The 16,754-nt window shown below is 39.9% G+C and overlaps 1 protein-coding gene across 1 annotated transcript in view; it reads left to right on the top strand.

The window, feature by feature from the left end:
* MAGI2 (membrane associated guanylate kinase, WW and PDZ domain containing 2) overlaps positions 1-16,754 on the top strand; it is a 1,457,999-nt gene that overhangs the window by 1,361,987 nt on the left and 79,258 nt on the right. Inside the window, exon 16 of the mRNA XM_011927762.1 lies at positions 265-513. Coding sequence (XP_011783152.1) covers positions 265-513 — 249 coding nt within the window. The remainder of the gene's footprint in view (positions 1-264; positions 514-16,754) is intronic.

The following is a 16,754-nucleotide window of genomic DNA, read 5'->3' on the forward strand; positions in this document are numbered from 1 at the left end:
CGTGGGACCCTCCCGGCCAGGTGTGGGATACAATCTCCTGGTGTGCCCGTTTGATCAAAGCGCAGTATTGGGGTGGGAGAGACACACAACACCTGGAAAATCGGGTCTGTAGCTTTTCAAATGCCCTGCATATCTGGGAGAAAGAGAAGCAAGTCAACCAGGCTTGTAACAATACCACTTGTCTAGAACAGTGCCTAGTACATAGGAAGCATCACTGAGACTCTTGTCAAGTTATTGAATACCTGTGTGTGGTATATTTTCCAGGGGAGCCCTGCCCAGAGAACGGGAGAAGTCCAGGCTCTGTATCCACCCACCACAGCTCTCCACGCAGTGACTACGCAACCTACACCAACAGCAACCACGCTGCCCCTAGTAGCAATGCCTCTCCCCCTGAAGGCTTCGCCTCCCACAGCCTGCAGACCAGTGATGTGGTCATTCACCGCAAAGAGAATGAGGGCTTCGGCTTTGTCATCATCAGCTCCCTGAACAGGCCTGAGTCTGGATCCACTATAAGTAAGTGTCCAAATTTGCCTGCATTTGAATAAGGGGTCTTGTTTTGATTTGTTCCAGTGATACAAATACTGGACAAGTATACCAGAAGACTGTTGCGGGCATACCGGATAGCCTGAAAGCCACAGGCTGTGGGCACAAATAAGGTGTACATACCACTGACAAGCAGAATGTTACTGACCTCTGGCTCAAGAAGGCAAGAACACAACTAATGCCCTCAACTCCTCGACCCCTATAAAAGCTCTTCATTCTTTTGTAAATTAGGAAGAAAGGAAAACAGAGTGATGTGGCAATGTTGCCGTGAAAGGAGGGGTGCTTCTTTTTATGGGTAGGTCAGGGAATGTTCTCTAAGTAACTTGACTGAGAACTGTTCAACAGAATGGAAACAGACATGCAAAGGATCTGCAGAAAAAATCAGTCCAGTCAGAAGGCTTAAGGTGGAAAGGAACTTGGCATCCAAGAAATACAGAGAAGCCCAGTGCAGCTGTAGTACGGGGAGCAAGGGAGAGTGGCAGGAGGCAGACAGTGCCGGCTTCATGTGCTGTTGTTGGAAGTCTCAACTGTAGTCTAAGTCCGTGGGAACCACTAGAAGGTTTTAAGCAGTGGACTGAAATCTGACTTATATTTTTAAAAGATGAGTCTAAATGCTTGTGGAAATTGAAACCAAGGCGTTGGGGGTAGGGGAGAAAGCAAGAATGGAAGCATGAGACATAGTCAGAAGGCCGTTTAAACATCCCTATGGGTTCAGAGACACTGGCACCTTTGTAACCGCCCACGGGCTTCACCTTGCCCGCTGCCCAACATAGCTAATTTATCAAGACAGGAATTGCAATGGAGAAAGAGTAATTTATGCAGAGCCGGCTGTGCGGGGAGACAGATTTTATTACTCAAATCAGTCTCCCTGAGCACTCAGGGATCAGAGTTTTTAAAGATAATTTGGCGGGTAGGGGCTTGGGAAATGGGGAGTGCTGATGTGGTTGGGTTGGAGATGGAATCATAGGGGGTCGAAGTGAGTTTTCCTTGCTGTCTTCTGTTCCTGGGTGGGATGGCAGACCTGGTTAAGCCAGATTACCGGTCTGGGTGGTGTCAGCTGATGGACTGAGTTTAGGGTCTGCAACATTATCTCCAGCACCGATCTTAGGCTTCACAATGGTGATGTTATCCCCAGGAGCAATTTGGGGAGATTCAGACTCCAGAATCCAGAGGCTGCACGACCCCTAAACTGTAGCTAATTTGTTAGTCCTACAAAGGCAGATTGGTCCCCAGGCAAGAAGGGGGTCTTTCAGGGGAAGGGCTGTTATCAATTTTGTTTAAGTCAAACCATGAACTGAATTCCTTCTCAAAGTTAGCTCAGCCTATGCCCAGGAATGAACAAGGACAGCTTAAAGGTTAGAAGCAAGATAGAGTCATTTAGGTCTGATTTCTTTCACTGTCATAGTTTCCTCACTTACAGTTCGGCAAAGGCGGTTTCACCCTTCCCTAGGTAGCAGTAGAAGGAAGAGAAGTAGATGAATGCAGCTTCTGAAGCTCCTCCAGCTCTAAGGTTCTATGAGTCTATACAACAGCTGACAGTCATAGCCCATATTTGTCTTCCAACTGGCCATCTTTGCAGATTCTCAGACTCCCTTGGTTGTTTTTCCTTTTCTACCACACTCTTCCAGAGCTCATTCAGCAGCCTGCAAACAGTAGAACAGAAGAGAGGATAGGAAAATCTGTGCGTTTTTCATGGTGAAGTGATTTGACCCAAAAGGTTGGGTATGGAAACACGAGAATAAAGGAGCATTAAGAGAAACTAAATAAATGCACATATGTTGTAGTCCTAAAATTCTTATAAACTGTGGGAGTTTCTAGCACATGTGGGATAGGGGAGGGGTGAGTGTTAAACAATACTCAAGAAATAAAGTTATTGAGAATGAATAAGAACTTTATATGATAATGTTATGAAAAAAAAAAAAGAAGAAAACCACCAGAATCTCATGGAAAAAGTTGTCCTGTTTAGTTTAAGCCTTGATAAACGCAGGAGTGAAAACTACAGAAGCATTAAACCTCAGCGAATATGTGCAGAAGCCAAATTACATACATCTGAAAGTACAATTTCATTTCTCTTTGTCTTCATGATAAGCTGAAGAAGTAAATCCAACTTTAAGCATAGACTAAAAGCAGAATTCTGTCAGTACTATGGATTCACCAAGATTAAAAGGACACAAAACTAAGAATTTTCATGAATTATATAAACAGCCTTCCAATAATTTACACTTGAAGAAAGTGTTCACAGAGAGCTTTTGTAGCTATTCCAGTCTTTCAAATTGTTTATTGGGGCAGAATACCTAAAGGACTAGAATAAAAATAAAAAGTATATTGCCACAATGAAAGTGTTTAGCATGTATTTAAAGTCTCAGCTTTATTTGAAGTATAGCAGCCTTATATCTAAATGTATAGGGGAATGTGTGTGTGTGTGTATGTTTGTGTGTGTGTGTGTGTGTGTGTACACATGCACTTACTATGTAAAGAAACTATACTTTTCCTATTGCAAATAAAATCCATGCATAAGTAGATTTGGAAAACAGTAGGTGCAAATGCTTATAATTAACATGTGAATTTTTCTTCCTGCCAAATGACATCAGACTGACCTCAAAAAATTAATTCTAACCACTTTCAAAATGGTATTTTACTTCACCCTGGAGAGTGGAAATATATCCTAGAGTTCATGATGCTTCATGGCTTTTTTTCACCTATTTATTTCTTTTCAATTTAGGGAGTTTAAAATACAAGTTGCCCCCGTGCTCTGTGGCAAAAGCAGCTATTCACTGATAGCACGTTGCCTTTACAGTATGTAATTTGCAACATGCACCACGCACCTAAAAGCTTCCTGGAGCTGATGCTACCTCATACTTAACATCTGTAATAATTCTGAATTCTAATTTTGAAGAGAAATGCAAAGTGTCTCATGAATGGTAAAAGCCATCCTTGTGCCACATATCCCTGGTCAAAATGTCAAAGGTTTGGGGCTCTGTGAGACTGACCGAGGTTTATGTTATCAGGTGCCCAAGAATCACGATCATTCCCAGAGTTTGCATTGTTGTTCTCTTCATGGCTTACCCAAGCCCAAGGATCATTAACACATTCACTGCTTTTTCATTTTTGTTTTTGTTTTTGTTTTTGTTTTCGTGGCTTCTGAAGCTTTTTCTTGGTGAACTAAGTGCTGTTTTGCCTTTGATAGGAGCATCACTACATTTAAGCAAGGAAAGGGCGTGGTTAACAGCCCAGCTGCTACAATCATACTATCTGGATTTGAAACATGGCTCTATCATTTACTAACCATGTGACCTTGAGGAAGTTGCATAACCTCTTTGGGCCTCAGTTTCCTCGGTGTGAAGAAAAGAACATTTTGATACCTCGAGCGTGGGGTTGCTATGAGAGTTCAATGAATATGTGGAAGTGCTCAAAAGAGCACTGGCTCGGAGTAAGCACTAAATATGTCACTGCTGCTATCTAGACACCATCCCTTCTAGGAATTACCTTTCATTCCACCAGCTCACTCGTGTCGAGTAGTGCAGAGTTTACTCTGGCTATAGGTTGTTAGCCATTAGTCAGAGCCACCACTCTCTGAGGACAGCTAAATCTGGGCCACAGATGAGCATATCTCTGAGGGCAGCTTCCCCTCCCTGTCCCCTTCCTCACATGTGCCCCTTCTGGGAACACAGTCTTTCTCACCATCCACAAACTGCAGCCCAGGTCAGCAATGGGGGCCATGGGAGTACTGGTGGCCAAGCCAGTCCAGCTGAGGTGCCTTTGCTGGGGCTTCAGACTAGAATTGCAGTTTTCTCTCTCCAGAGTTCACAAGCCAATGAGCTATGAAAGTCATGGAAATCATCAAAATTCAGACTCAAGGGGATGTCTTTTAGAATCTCCCTCGCAAACATGCTGCTATTGAATATTACCAGAGGAGACAGGAGAGAAGAAAGACCCAAATGTAAACTTTCCCTCCCTATGGATGGAGATACGTCCGTAGCTTCTTCAGCCAAGACAACAGCTTTGCCGAGGACCAGGGAGGCTTAGCTAATTGGGAAACTGGGAGTTAGGGTTTCTTACTTATTTGCTAGCATTTAGTAATGCTCTTTACCAAAGGCTCACAGATTTGTTTTCAAAATATTATTTCCCCAGGAAATAAGGAAGAAACTTTATATCAATCAACGTAATGAAGGAGCAAGCTGCTTCCTTCCAAGGTCAGTGACCGAGTAGGCCAACCATTGCATAGGAGTAGACAGGTTTAGAAGCTTAGAAGCTTTCTATCTATAGTGCAGGAATATTCTTTTTTTTTTTTTTGCCCTGGTCTCACCCTGTTGTCCAGGCTGGAGTGCAGTGGGGCAGTGGCATCATCTGGGCTCACTGCAACCTTCACCTCCTGGGTTCAAGTGATCCTCTTCCCACCTCAGCCTCCTGGGTAGCTTAGACCACCATGCACCACCATGTCCAGCTAATTTTTGCATTTTTAGTAGAGACAGAGTTTTGCCATGTTGCCTGGGCTAGTCTCGAACTCCTGGGCTCAAGTGATCTTTCCACCTTGGCCTCCCAAAGTGCTTGGATTACAGGCATGAGCCACTGTGCCCGGCCAGAATATCCTTCTTGACTTCCAGTGAGAACAGGAAAGCATCATGGACATTTTTGTCCAATTATGTAAAATATTATGTATTTGTTTCAGACTTAAAATTGGGCCCAAGGGAAACTAAAGTGGTTTCCAGAACAAAGTCTTGAATAAAAATAAACTGTAATAGGCAATTTCACCTTAAATTCTTTAAAAGATTTGAACAAAGACTTATATGCAAAATGTTCATTGCTACATTACTGATAAACATAGAAAATTGGACATAATGTTAGAAACCACCAAAACAGATAACTTTGGTATATTTGGGAATTGAAGCATTTTCTGCCATTGACTGACTACTTTCATTCTCACTGAGGTCTGCATGCACAGGTTAGAGAAAACTCAGGTAGCCTCTGACTCTGAGTGGATTAGATGCTTGCTCTGTAAAATGTCCAGGGGCTATGTGCAATGACATTGACAGGCTGATCCTTGGTCCTCCCCTACTCAAAACCCAAGTCCTGACATCCAGGTTTTATTGTAGAGCTGTAGCACTTGTCCTTATAGGTGCTTCCTACCTCCTCACCAAACCTCTTTCCCACCAGACGTTCCCAAGAAGGGCTTTGGTACAAGTAATGAAGTGACCCTTTTCTATAATTTGAAAGTCTCCACCTTTTCTGTCATTTGTCAGGAAGATTATGTCAGAATATATGGAGTAGACACACATAGCAGCTTGGGTATTCGTGGTGGAGGCTGATAGGCTACTGAATATGTTCTAACCTGCTGCTTGTTATCCTGTATATAATATAAATTTAGAAATTTATATACAGGATAACAAGCAGCAGGTTAGAACATATTCAGGACAGTGGTCATAGTATTAATCTAAACAGTCAGCAGTAGGGGAATAAACTTTTCAATCCTTCCTTTCTCCATTGGTGTTCCTCTAGTGGTGCTGATTTCATCTTCCGTCTCTATCCACAAGTGCATCATTGGTCAGCATGATGCTGGCTCCTCACAATCCTTCAGCTCAAGACTGGTGCTGAAAATCTTTGTTTCCGCATGTGTGCTTTCTACAGCAGGGGTTGAAGTTTGGACTTGGTCATTCTGGACTTTCCCTAAGGCCACTGTAATCTGACGCTCAGGGAAGGAATTAGTTATCTTTGGTAAAGCACCCTGGTGACTTTCTCAAAGTCCTTGATGATGTCCATAGGCTATGGAGTTTAAAACTTAGCCTAGAGATTTTAAAACTTCACTAACAGGTCTTTTATGACATTTTAGAGTATTGTTCCTAAAAAGGATGAAATAAAAATGAAATAGGAGTGATGTGAGTTACGATTTCCCCCACCAAAATCGCCTCACCAACCATGCAGACACTGAATAGTCATTGAATTTAGAGGAGGCACAAAGTAAAACAAAAACCAAGGTCTCTCTACTCTTGCCTCAAAACACGGAGATTTAAGCTAAATGAAAAGAACATTGGACAGTGAGCCCAAGGCTTACTCCAGCTTGTCCACCAAATACTGTATCCCTTGAGCAAGTCACTTGGTCTTTCTGTGTCCTTTTGTCATTTAAAATATAAAGGAAAATGGTCTTTACACCCTCTTCCAGCTCTAAATTACAGGAATCAGCATGGAAAATAAGGTATTAAGATAGTTTTGTTGGTGTGTAAAAAAGTATTGAGTAAGTTTGAGGCCTAGGTCATATTTTTCATTAACTAAGCTCTCATTTTAACTTTTATTACTTTTACCTTTGATTACATAATGAAAGTGGCTCCTAACACTTTGAATTCTTTTGTTCATCTCGACCTCTGTCAAGAAATTATCTTAAACAATCACTTAAATACACTAACCCAGCTCCCCTTTCAAGGCAACATAAGACAGTGCTTTTTCAACCTCCTTCACTTCCTGGCATACTTGTGAATTGATGGTATTTATATAACACGCTAAGATAAAACGAATGAGGCTGATGGGGGCAAGAGGCAGTACCCCAGGAGGCTCTACCCTTGGTCCCCACCAACCTCACCCAACCATCCCCAGCTGTCTTGGCACACCTGTAACATTTAAGGCATGCCCCTTTCAGTGGCATCATGGTTACAAAGCTCTGCCTTACAGTAAATCCTCCAAATAGCAACCAATTAGCCATTCATTTTAGGTTCTATTGGGGTTTGGTTGTGGCAGTGAATTTTCTTCAAACCTCCAATCATTTGTTCATTGATTGCCTTAAAAATACAGGTAATAGATGCAACTGGTGCTTATCCTAGTGCCTTTGCCTTCTCTATGTCATTATAAACTTTGACCCATCCATGTTCCATTCCCAAAAGTCATTGCTAGAGCTACTGAAATACCCACACTGTTGAACATAGGAATTAGAAAGTGACTCTCATTCATTTCTCTATTTCTCACTGGTTTGCACAAACAAGTTCCCTTTCAGAGTTCTTAACCAGCTTCTCAACATGTAATGTTCTCTTATTCCTTAAATGAATCCCTGCTTTGGATTCCTTCAACAACACAAATGCTTTTACTCTGGGCTTTGATTATGCTGAGAGTGGCTCACTCAGGAGGCACAATTGTGCCACCCACAATATTACTGTAAGTGCTTTCATAGCAGAAGAAATAGTGGGGTAGGAAACCTATATTAGATACTGGTTTTCCCCTCATATATCTGTCTTCTGATATAACTAATTGAAGCTGAAGATAAGCACATATCCTCAAAATCTCTGGGAAAGCCTACATATACAACAAAGATAAGATTGTATTCATCATCTATGCTGATATAATATGTTTTAAGTCAAGTAAGTCTTTTCACATTTATTATTGTGACTTAATTTCTGTTCCATGAGATAGCCAGGGGCTAAGAGGGGAGTGGAAGATCATTGCTAATGATGCAAAGTACATCAAGAAAGACTGCACTTTCTACATACAATCCAGTCTTCTTGTACCAAGTCCTTGACCATAACACTCCTGATACAAATATCTGCAGGATAAAGTTCAAACACACCTCTTGTCCATTCAAGACCCTGGGGCATCTGGACAAGGCTTCTTTTTTGCCAGCAGCTCTTCACAGCTTCCGTTCCATCCAAGCTGGTTCAGTTATTTACCCTGTCCCAGAGGCTATGTTTTGCCTGTTGCCACTTGGTATGCTTCTCTTATGCAATAATATTTTGTATGAAGGTTTCTCCCAGGCACTGTGCTTGGAATCTTACACCGTATTTAATCTTCACAGCAACCCTAGGAGGTGGAGACTATTGCCCAAACAGTAAACATCTCCTATGGCTTACTGCTTCCTGACTTCCCTTCTTTTATTGTGTCTGTTATTGCTATTATAGTCATTTCACTTTTCATGTGTTTATATTTTGCTTTCCCCATAAAAGTTGTGAGTTGCTTAAGGGCAAGAAATGGTGGCATTTCTTTGGATCCTTCACAATTCCTGATAGGTTTTTTTCAAGGATTTTCATGCTCTTTATGTTGATGGGGTTGGATTGGCTTCTCACACAGTGATCCAGTGCAGTCCTCATCGAAAGGAAGACTGTGACTGGTGCTCTGCCCTAACTTACCCTGCACCCAAACCTACCTGTTTCATCCCGCAAAGGTAGCAAGACATATTTTTGACAATAGCAGTGCAGTAGAGGATCACTTAGGGGAGGAATTACGTGAAAGCTGGTCCTTGCCCCGAGTAAGAAATTACACGCTAATAAAGCAGAACTGGAGCAATGTCCCAGAATACAGATTTCTCATCAGTTGTTCTCAGCCTGGGTAAATGATTCAGTAGTCAGCCTGGGGCCTGAATGAAGACTCAGATAAGAGAGCACCCTAAGAAGTTAGGGGCAGGGAAGCTGTCTTTTTGCCTCTGGCCAGCCCCTCTCGTCCTGCACTTCTTGGTTGCAAAGCCCTTGTTTTCCGAAGGGCCAGGCAGTGGCCTCAATGTGCCCCCTGATTCACCTTTCCTGGCACCAATCCTTGGAATCGTCATCCATCTGTGTGAGCACCACCTCAGCAATAATTATATAGTCCTAAATAGGAGGGTTTGGATGGCATCCCAGACTCCTTAGAAAAAAGTATTACTTCAGATTATTTATTCATTTACAATTCTCATTAACAAAGCAACCCATTTCAGTTCCAACTAAACAACTTCTGAATCGCATTACTCCTTTATAGGATTATACTCACTAAGGTCAGAATGAATAGGACCTATTTATTCAATTCTACTTTTTCAATCCTGAATATGACTAGTTTTTCTCCCAAATTACAACCTGGCTGGCTGGTTCCTACTAGTAAGCAAACAAGTGCAAATATATAAATATAAATATATATATATATAATCAAACTCTGAGTCCTCTGGTACCGGAACACTGAAGCATTTATTAAGTAAAATAGAAAGACAAATGCAAACATTTTACTCTCCTAGCCCTAACAAATTTAAAAATCATTAAATTGTAGAAGAAGTCTGCAGAGAACACCATCATTCTTATTTATTCTCAAGAAGAGGAGCAATACAATCTATCAAAAAAACCTGTGTGTTCACAATGCATTTTCTAAAATTCTGGACTATTTTTCTTATTGTTGAATAGAGCTCATAAATCATGTTTCCCCCACTAGGGAATCATTTTTCAGGAGAGTTCTTATTATTGTGTTCAAAGACTCCAGACAGCAGCAGAAGGTGAATATCTTCTTACTTTTAGCTATTCAGTTGTCTTGAAAGCTCATAAATGGGTGATCAGTGGCCGTTTCCTCTGGGCTTATGTCCTGCAGCTCCTTCTTATTCACTAGATAGTACAGGGAGATCGCAACTGAGAAGAGACCCCAGGCATCATGTACAGGATGATCCTCTACCAATGCAGGATGCCCATCACTCTCCCACACGAGGTTCAAGCAAATTCAGAGCCCGCAGGGCACTTTTGCAGAAGACAGTTTTTCTTTATACTGCATTCAGGGCCTCATGGTGGATTAAGTTCTCTGTGATTTTTTATTTTTCTTCTTTCTTCCCAACAACCAACTACATAAGAAAATATTTCAGAGAAGCATCCTAATAAAGCTTGTTCCACATGTGGAACCATTTTAAGAGCAAGTTGTTAAGTGAACACAGTACTGTTATTTATCACCCTTGTCCAGTTATGTTGAAAGGGTATTATAAGGGGATATTTTTCCCATTTGGCCTGGGATAAAATATTTCGTTTTGATGCCCAATTTCCATCAAGAACTTAGGGAGTGCTTCTACCAAAACTCTTTCCTACCACACCAAATCTTGGTAAAAGATCTTTTTATTTGTGCATTTGACCACCAATAATTTTGCAGTTGAAGCTGGATTTGTTCCCAACCAAACTATTCTGAGCACTTGCTTGGAATCACTTCTGCAGATTAATCAGACAGCCTTTTCTGGGTGATGAGTCAGATCACTAGGCATTCCCAAGGTTTTTACAGTGCCAGAGAAAATCAACTAAATAGTGGAGTCTGCCATTGTGATTTTCATTTTTCAATCTGACCTCTCCCAGATCTTATTTCTCTAAGCCAGGCAAGGGTTTGCTCTACAAAGTTGGCCAGATGTTGAGTATCTGATGAACCCATCTGCTTTCAAGAGTGAAATGCCTAAAACCTGCTGTTGGAAATCTGTTCATCATAAAGATGTATACTTACGGATTCATCATGAGAGGAGGGTCTTCCAGAAAGCAAGAAAGAGCACATATGAAAGGTTTAGTTCTTATAGTTTTCTGGCACAGAGCAGTTGAGATAATGTGAAGTAGAAGAAGAATATTTCAACTTAGAAATCTTCATTCAAATGTGTATTAGACTTGCTAGATGAACAGCAAGATTAAAAACAGCCACACTCTTGTAGACACTTGACAAAATTGAAATACAGTAAAACCTAGGTGCCAAATTAATCACTGATATCAGTGCTTCCTGGTGCCAAGTCACTTTCATCTCTAATTGATGTGTATGATCACAAGCTTTAAAGCAGACCTCCATGTACCTACATTCACATCCTAGCTGAATTTATACACAGTTATATTTGTCCCTCTTGAGGGATGAAGGCAAGCTGTTACCCAAACATGCTTTCCAGATATAAGACAAATACATTAGACATTCCCTACCACCACTGCTAATGCCTTCCTTAAGGTTCTAGGTTAGCATTGTGCAGCAGAACTTTCTGCAATATGGAAATGTTTTATCCTGCACTATACAACACTATGGCCATTAGCCACATGTGGCTGTGGAGCATTTGAGATGAGACTGACATGTCCCGGAATTTAAGTTTTAATTATCTTTGATTTCAAATAATTAAATGGCCACATGATGCTTGTAGCTACCATGTTGGACTGCACAACTCTGGAGCATTGTGGGGGCCTTTAAATTACCTCCCTGCCTCCAGCCTAATTCCCACTCTCCCTATGCTTCAGTCTACCCTCCATAATACCTACTATCCCCAGATTCATTCTAAAACGAGTCTGATGATCTCACTTAGCTGTCATAATCCATTAGTGGCTTCTCAATTGACTATAATATAAATTCCAAGCCCCTAGTATAGACATTAAGACCTTTCATGACCTAGCTTTCCTTCTTTATTCCAGGGCTCAGTGACATCTGTGCTCACTGCACTCCTACCCCTCACAACACAGACACTGCTAATCCACAGATCTCTGTCTTTACAAGTCACACCACTGTGACTATGCTGTCTGCTTCCCCCAACCTTGACCACCTGGCAAAGTCCTGTTTGTGTGTTATGACTCAGATTAGACAGCATTTCTTCTCTGAAGACTTCCAACTCTTACACTTTCCCCTGCTCACCTCCTGTCTCCTAGTTATTCTACATCAGTTCCTTTTTACTTATCTCTATTTATTTCCATCCAAAACCTCTTATCTCCTTCTGCTTTTTCACTTTTCCCCCTATTTTAAAGGTTTAATTTCTATATAGTAAAGTTTACCCTTTTAGTCTATACTCTGAATTTTGACAGACGTGTTTAGTTGTAACTACTGCTATAATGAATCAGCTGTTCACCCACTCCCAGCCCTGGCAAGCACTGATTTGTTTTGTTCTATAGTTTTGCCTCTCCTATATAAATGGAATGATACAGTATGTAGCCTTTTGAGTCTGGCTTCCTCCACTAAGCATAATGCATTTTAGATTCATCCATGTGGTTTCATGTGTCACTATTTGGTTCATTTTCAATTGCTGACTAATATTCCATTATATGGATGCACCATAGTTTGTTTACCCATTCCCTAGTTAAGGGGCATTTTGGTAGTTTCCTGTTTCTGGTGATTACAAATAAAGCTTCTATAAATCTTTTCATATAGGTCTTTTTTTGTGTGGAAATTGGTTTTATTTCACTTGGTAAGTATCTAGGTGTAAGATTGCTGATTCATATGGTACCAATTTCCAAAGTGGCTGTACCATTTTATATTCCATGTATGAAGGCTCCAGATGCTTCCAATCCTTGTGAGTACTTGTTATTTTTAGGTTTTATGGTTTTTTTAAATTTTAGCCATTCCAATAGGTGCACAGTAGCATATCATTTTGGGGGTTGGGGGTTTTTCTTGATAGAGATGAGGGTCTTCCTATGTTGCCCAGGCTGGTTTTGAATTCCTGGGCTCAAGAAATCCTCCTGCCTCAGCCTCCCAAATCATTTGGTTTTAGTTTGCACTTTTCTCTAAAGACTAATGATATTGAAGACCTTTCATGTGCTTTTTTCCATCTATATATCTTTGCCAAGGAGTTTTTCTTTCACTTTTAGTCTCTTCCCCCTCCAGTATAATTGGCATTTCATTATGGACAACAAAACACATTTTGAGCCTCTTCAATCCTTTTTATTTCTCATTCATTTCTTATGTTAGCATAAAAAAAGTCATTTTATGATAGTCTCAAATAAAATTATGGAAATGTATATTTGCTTAGTAAAACTGAAAACACATATAGTTATAATACTTTAAAATATAAGTCATGAGAGAAAGTACATATAAGCAGAAATCCAAATGAAGTCAAAATGTGCAATATTTGGGTAAGAAAGAAGGATAAGAAAGAGAGACCACGTGTGGTGATGGTCTCACTTTTCAAGTCAGGGAACTGACATAATTTATTTGACCATTCAGAGGTCACACTGCAAGTTGTTTTCAAAGTTAATATATGATCAAGATCTTCTAGTTTCTGAACACTTTGCTTGAGGGTCTGTTCATATTTAGTTTTATCCAGTCATGCAAAATTGCATTCTTTCAGGTTAAAACATACTATATACCCTGTTAGTGGAACTTTGGCTTCTGTGTGTAACTGGAGGGCCAATAAATATTCATGTAATCTTCTGGATAACATATTGAAAAGGACAGCTGGCTCAGGAGGGATCATTTGCCTGGGTTAGTATCTGTTTCCATTTATACTAAAAAAATATTGCAAGAAGTTATTATCAGCCGGAGGGCTTGGGGGAATTCAATGGAAGTCTGATATTACATCTGATCACTTTTGACATTTACCTATTGTAACAAGGAAACTGTGTGAAGACAGCCAAGTGACTTTTTACAAAACACAATTTCAGAAGCTATAAAAGGAAAAAGGAGATGGCAGAGATAAAATACACTACATCTGTAAAAATGAGAAACATGAGTTGTCAGCAACACCTGCTTGTAACTATCAACCATTTCTATTGGGCCTGCTGAGAAATGACTCAAAGCCAAAGCCAAGTACATTGATGGGTGTGAAGTCTCATGTGCTTCAAAACTAGTCAAGAGACACAGAGGAGAAAAAGAAAGTGTAGTTTTATTGAATATTTTTAACCCTAAACCTGGAGTTGATGAAATGTAATTTTATGACACGTTCTGAACACTTGAAAAGAAATAAGTTGTCCTTTATATTTTTATCTCTCAAGACTACAAGTGACAACAGAGCTTTTAAAGGTTGGGTACAAAAAATGTTTAATTTTTTTTCCAAACAAATTCAAAATCTCTAACTGGGGTACCAAAATATTGATTGCAAAAGCTGATTAAAAATTACTAAAGATATTTCTAATTTCTAATTGAGAGTAATAAATTATAACTACTTGGGCTCTCATTTCTTAGACCCCAGTAATAGTGAATGAATGAGTAAAGGAATGGACAGGAGTGGTCAAGATATTTCAGAGACAAAAAAGTGACAACTCAGCAGGACAGAGAAAATCTAAAACAGATATGGATAACACAGACCCACTCATTTCTTTAGAAACTCAGGTAGGCCCAGAACTTAAAAAACTCAGGACAGAATGGAATACAACAACCATGAAATTTTTATGTTTAAAATAATAAAGCAAGCAAATATGAAAGAAATAAAGGAAAATAAAAGAAATAAAGATAATTCAGGGAACAAAAGAAAGCTTCAAAAACTTATTTATAGCCACAAAAAGATGTGATATTTACTACAAACTGACTGACTGTATCTCCTGCTCCAAAATCTATATGTTGAATCCCTAATTCCCAATGTGATGGTGCTTGGAGATGGGCCTTTGGGAGATAGTTAGGTTTACATGAGGTCATGAGAGTGGTGCCCCAGTGATGGGGTTGGTGCCCTCATAAGAAGATGAAAAGACCAGAGTTCTCTTGCTCCAACATATGAGGATACAGCAACGAGGTAGCCATCTTAGTCCATTTTGTGTTGTTATAGCAGAATACCACAGACTCGGTAATTTACAATGAACAGATACATATTGGCTCACAGTTACAGAGGCTAGAAAGTTTAATATAAGGTGCCAGCATGTGGCAAGGGTCTTCCTGCTGTGTCATCCCATGGCAAAAGGAGGAAGGGCCAAAAGAGAACAAGAGGGGGACAAATTTGCCCTTTTATAATGGTACCAATTCTACCATGAGGGCATAATCCTTATGGAGAACCTATAGGAGAAGCAGCAGACCAAGCCAGGATGCCAATATCTAATAAGAGTTGCAGAAAGAGACCAGAAAAACAGAATGGAAAATATCAAAGAAATAGTATAATAAAGGTTCACAAAACCAAACTAAAGAAAACAAGTCTCCATACTGACAAAGAACCATACTAAAATGCACCATTGCAATACTTCAAAACAAAAAAAGTACAGGGAAAATATTAACAATTTTCAAAAAGGAAAGGTAATATAAGTATATCACATACAAGGAGCAAAAATCCTAATGGGTTCAGGCCTCTCAATAGTAACACTGGATGCTAGAAGACAATAAAGCACTGCCTGTAAGTTTCTGAAGAAAAATCATTTTTTCATTCTAGGAATTTCATACAATCTAGAATACTAAGCCAGAATTCAATCAAAAAAAGGTAAAAATAAACACATTTGCAAACACTAAGAATTGAAAAATTGGTTTTATCCCTGCACAATTTCTTAGAAAGCTGCTGTAGGATATGCTTCAACAAAATGAAAGAGTAAATCAGCAGGAACAGAAAACCAAACACTGCATGTTCTCACTCATAAGTCCGAGTTGAACAATGAGAACACATGGACACAGGGAGGGGAGCAACACACACCGGAGCCTTAGGGGGGTGGGGGGGCAAGTGGAGGGAACCTAGTTGATGGATCAATAGGTGCAGCAAACCACCATGGCAAATGCATACCTATGTAACAAACCTTCACGTTCTGCACATGTATCTCAGAACTTAAAATAAAATAACAAAAACTAAATAAAAAGTGAATCAGAAAAGCTGACACAGAGTCCACCTTGGAGTGCAGCAACAATCCCCATGATGACACTGTCCAGCAGACTGGACAGCAAACTACCTACGTTTGGGAGAAGGTGTTCAGAGGAATAAATTAAATTGATGATTTTCACAGCTTTTGGGGAAGCAATTAAGGATGTGTAGGAAAAATACACAATCAGAAACCTTGATTAGAAGTGGTGAAAGAAGGAAAGAAACCGTACAAGAAAATAAAGGAAATCATAAATGCTTCAGTGAACAAGATTTACATGGTAAAACCACAAACAATGATAACTGATTTAACTAAATTGTAATAAAACTACTTTGGGATAAGGAGAGGAGGTGGGATGCAGAGGAAGAGTGCTAAATCCTCTATCAGAATAGGAGTAAATAGATATTGACTAATATTGATAAAATGAGAAATAGCTATATAGGAATATTATTAGAAATGTGAAGAAGAAACAGCTGAAAGATTTAAAATGTTTGTGTTTGGGTCACAGAACTAGAGAGGATGGGAGGGTTAGGGCAAGAGACTAGAATTTTTTATTATAACCATTTTGGTTATGTTTTAAGTTCACACATATATTACTTCAATTAAGTTGCTTTAATGCCTGACACTTCTCATAGAGCTCTCTGAGGAAAGAAATCTGTGGACAGGGAAAATATAAGGAAGACAATTAGCTTGCTATAAGTCTCTTAAATTGTCATCATATTGAGAGCAATTGGTAGTGAGTGGGAGGGCAAAAACATAGATAGCTACTAATTTAAAGACAGAAACAAAAGAGTCTGTGGCATAAAAAAAACCTATAGGGCTATAAGTGAAAGAAAAATGGTCCTAAGGTTAAGCAACACTGAACAAGATCATACAGCAATTTTGGAAATGAGCTGATGAAGCAACATCACAAAAATCTTGAGTTTCATAAAAATAAATCACTCAGGCTGGGCGCGGTGGCTCAAGCCTGTAATCCCAGCACTTTGGGAGGCCAAGACGGGCAGATCACGAGGTCAGGAGATCGAGACCATCCTGGCTAAC

This window comes from Colobus angolensis, unplaced genomic scaffold, assembly GCF_000951035.1.
Source record: "Colobus angolensis palliatus isolate OR3802 unplaced genomic scaffold, Cang.pa_1.0 Scaffold74, whole genome shotgun sequence".
Taxonomy (NCBI): Eukaryota; Metazoa; Chordata; class Mammalia; order Primates; family Cercopithecidae; genus Colobus; species Colobus angolensis.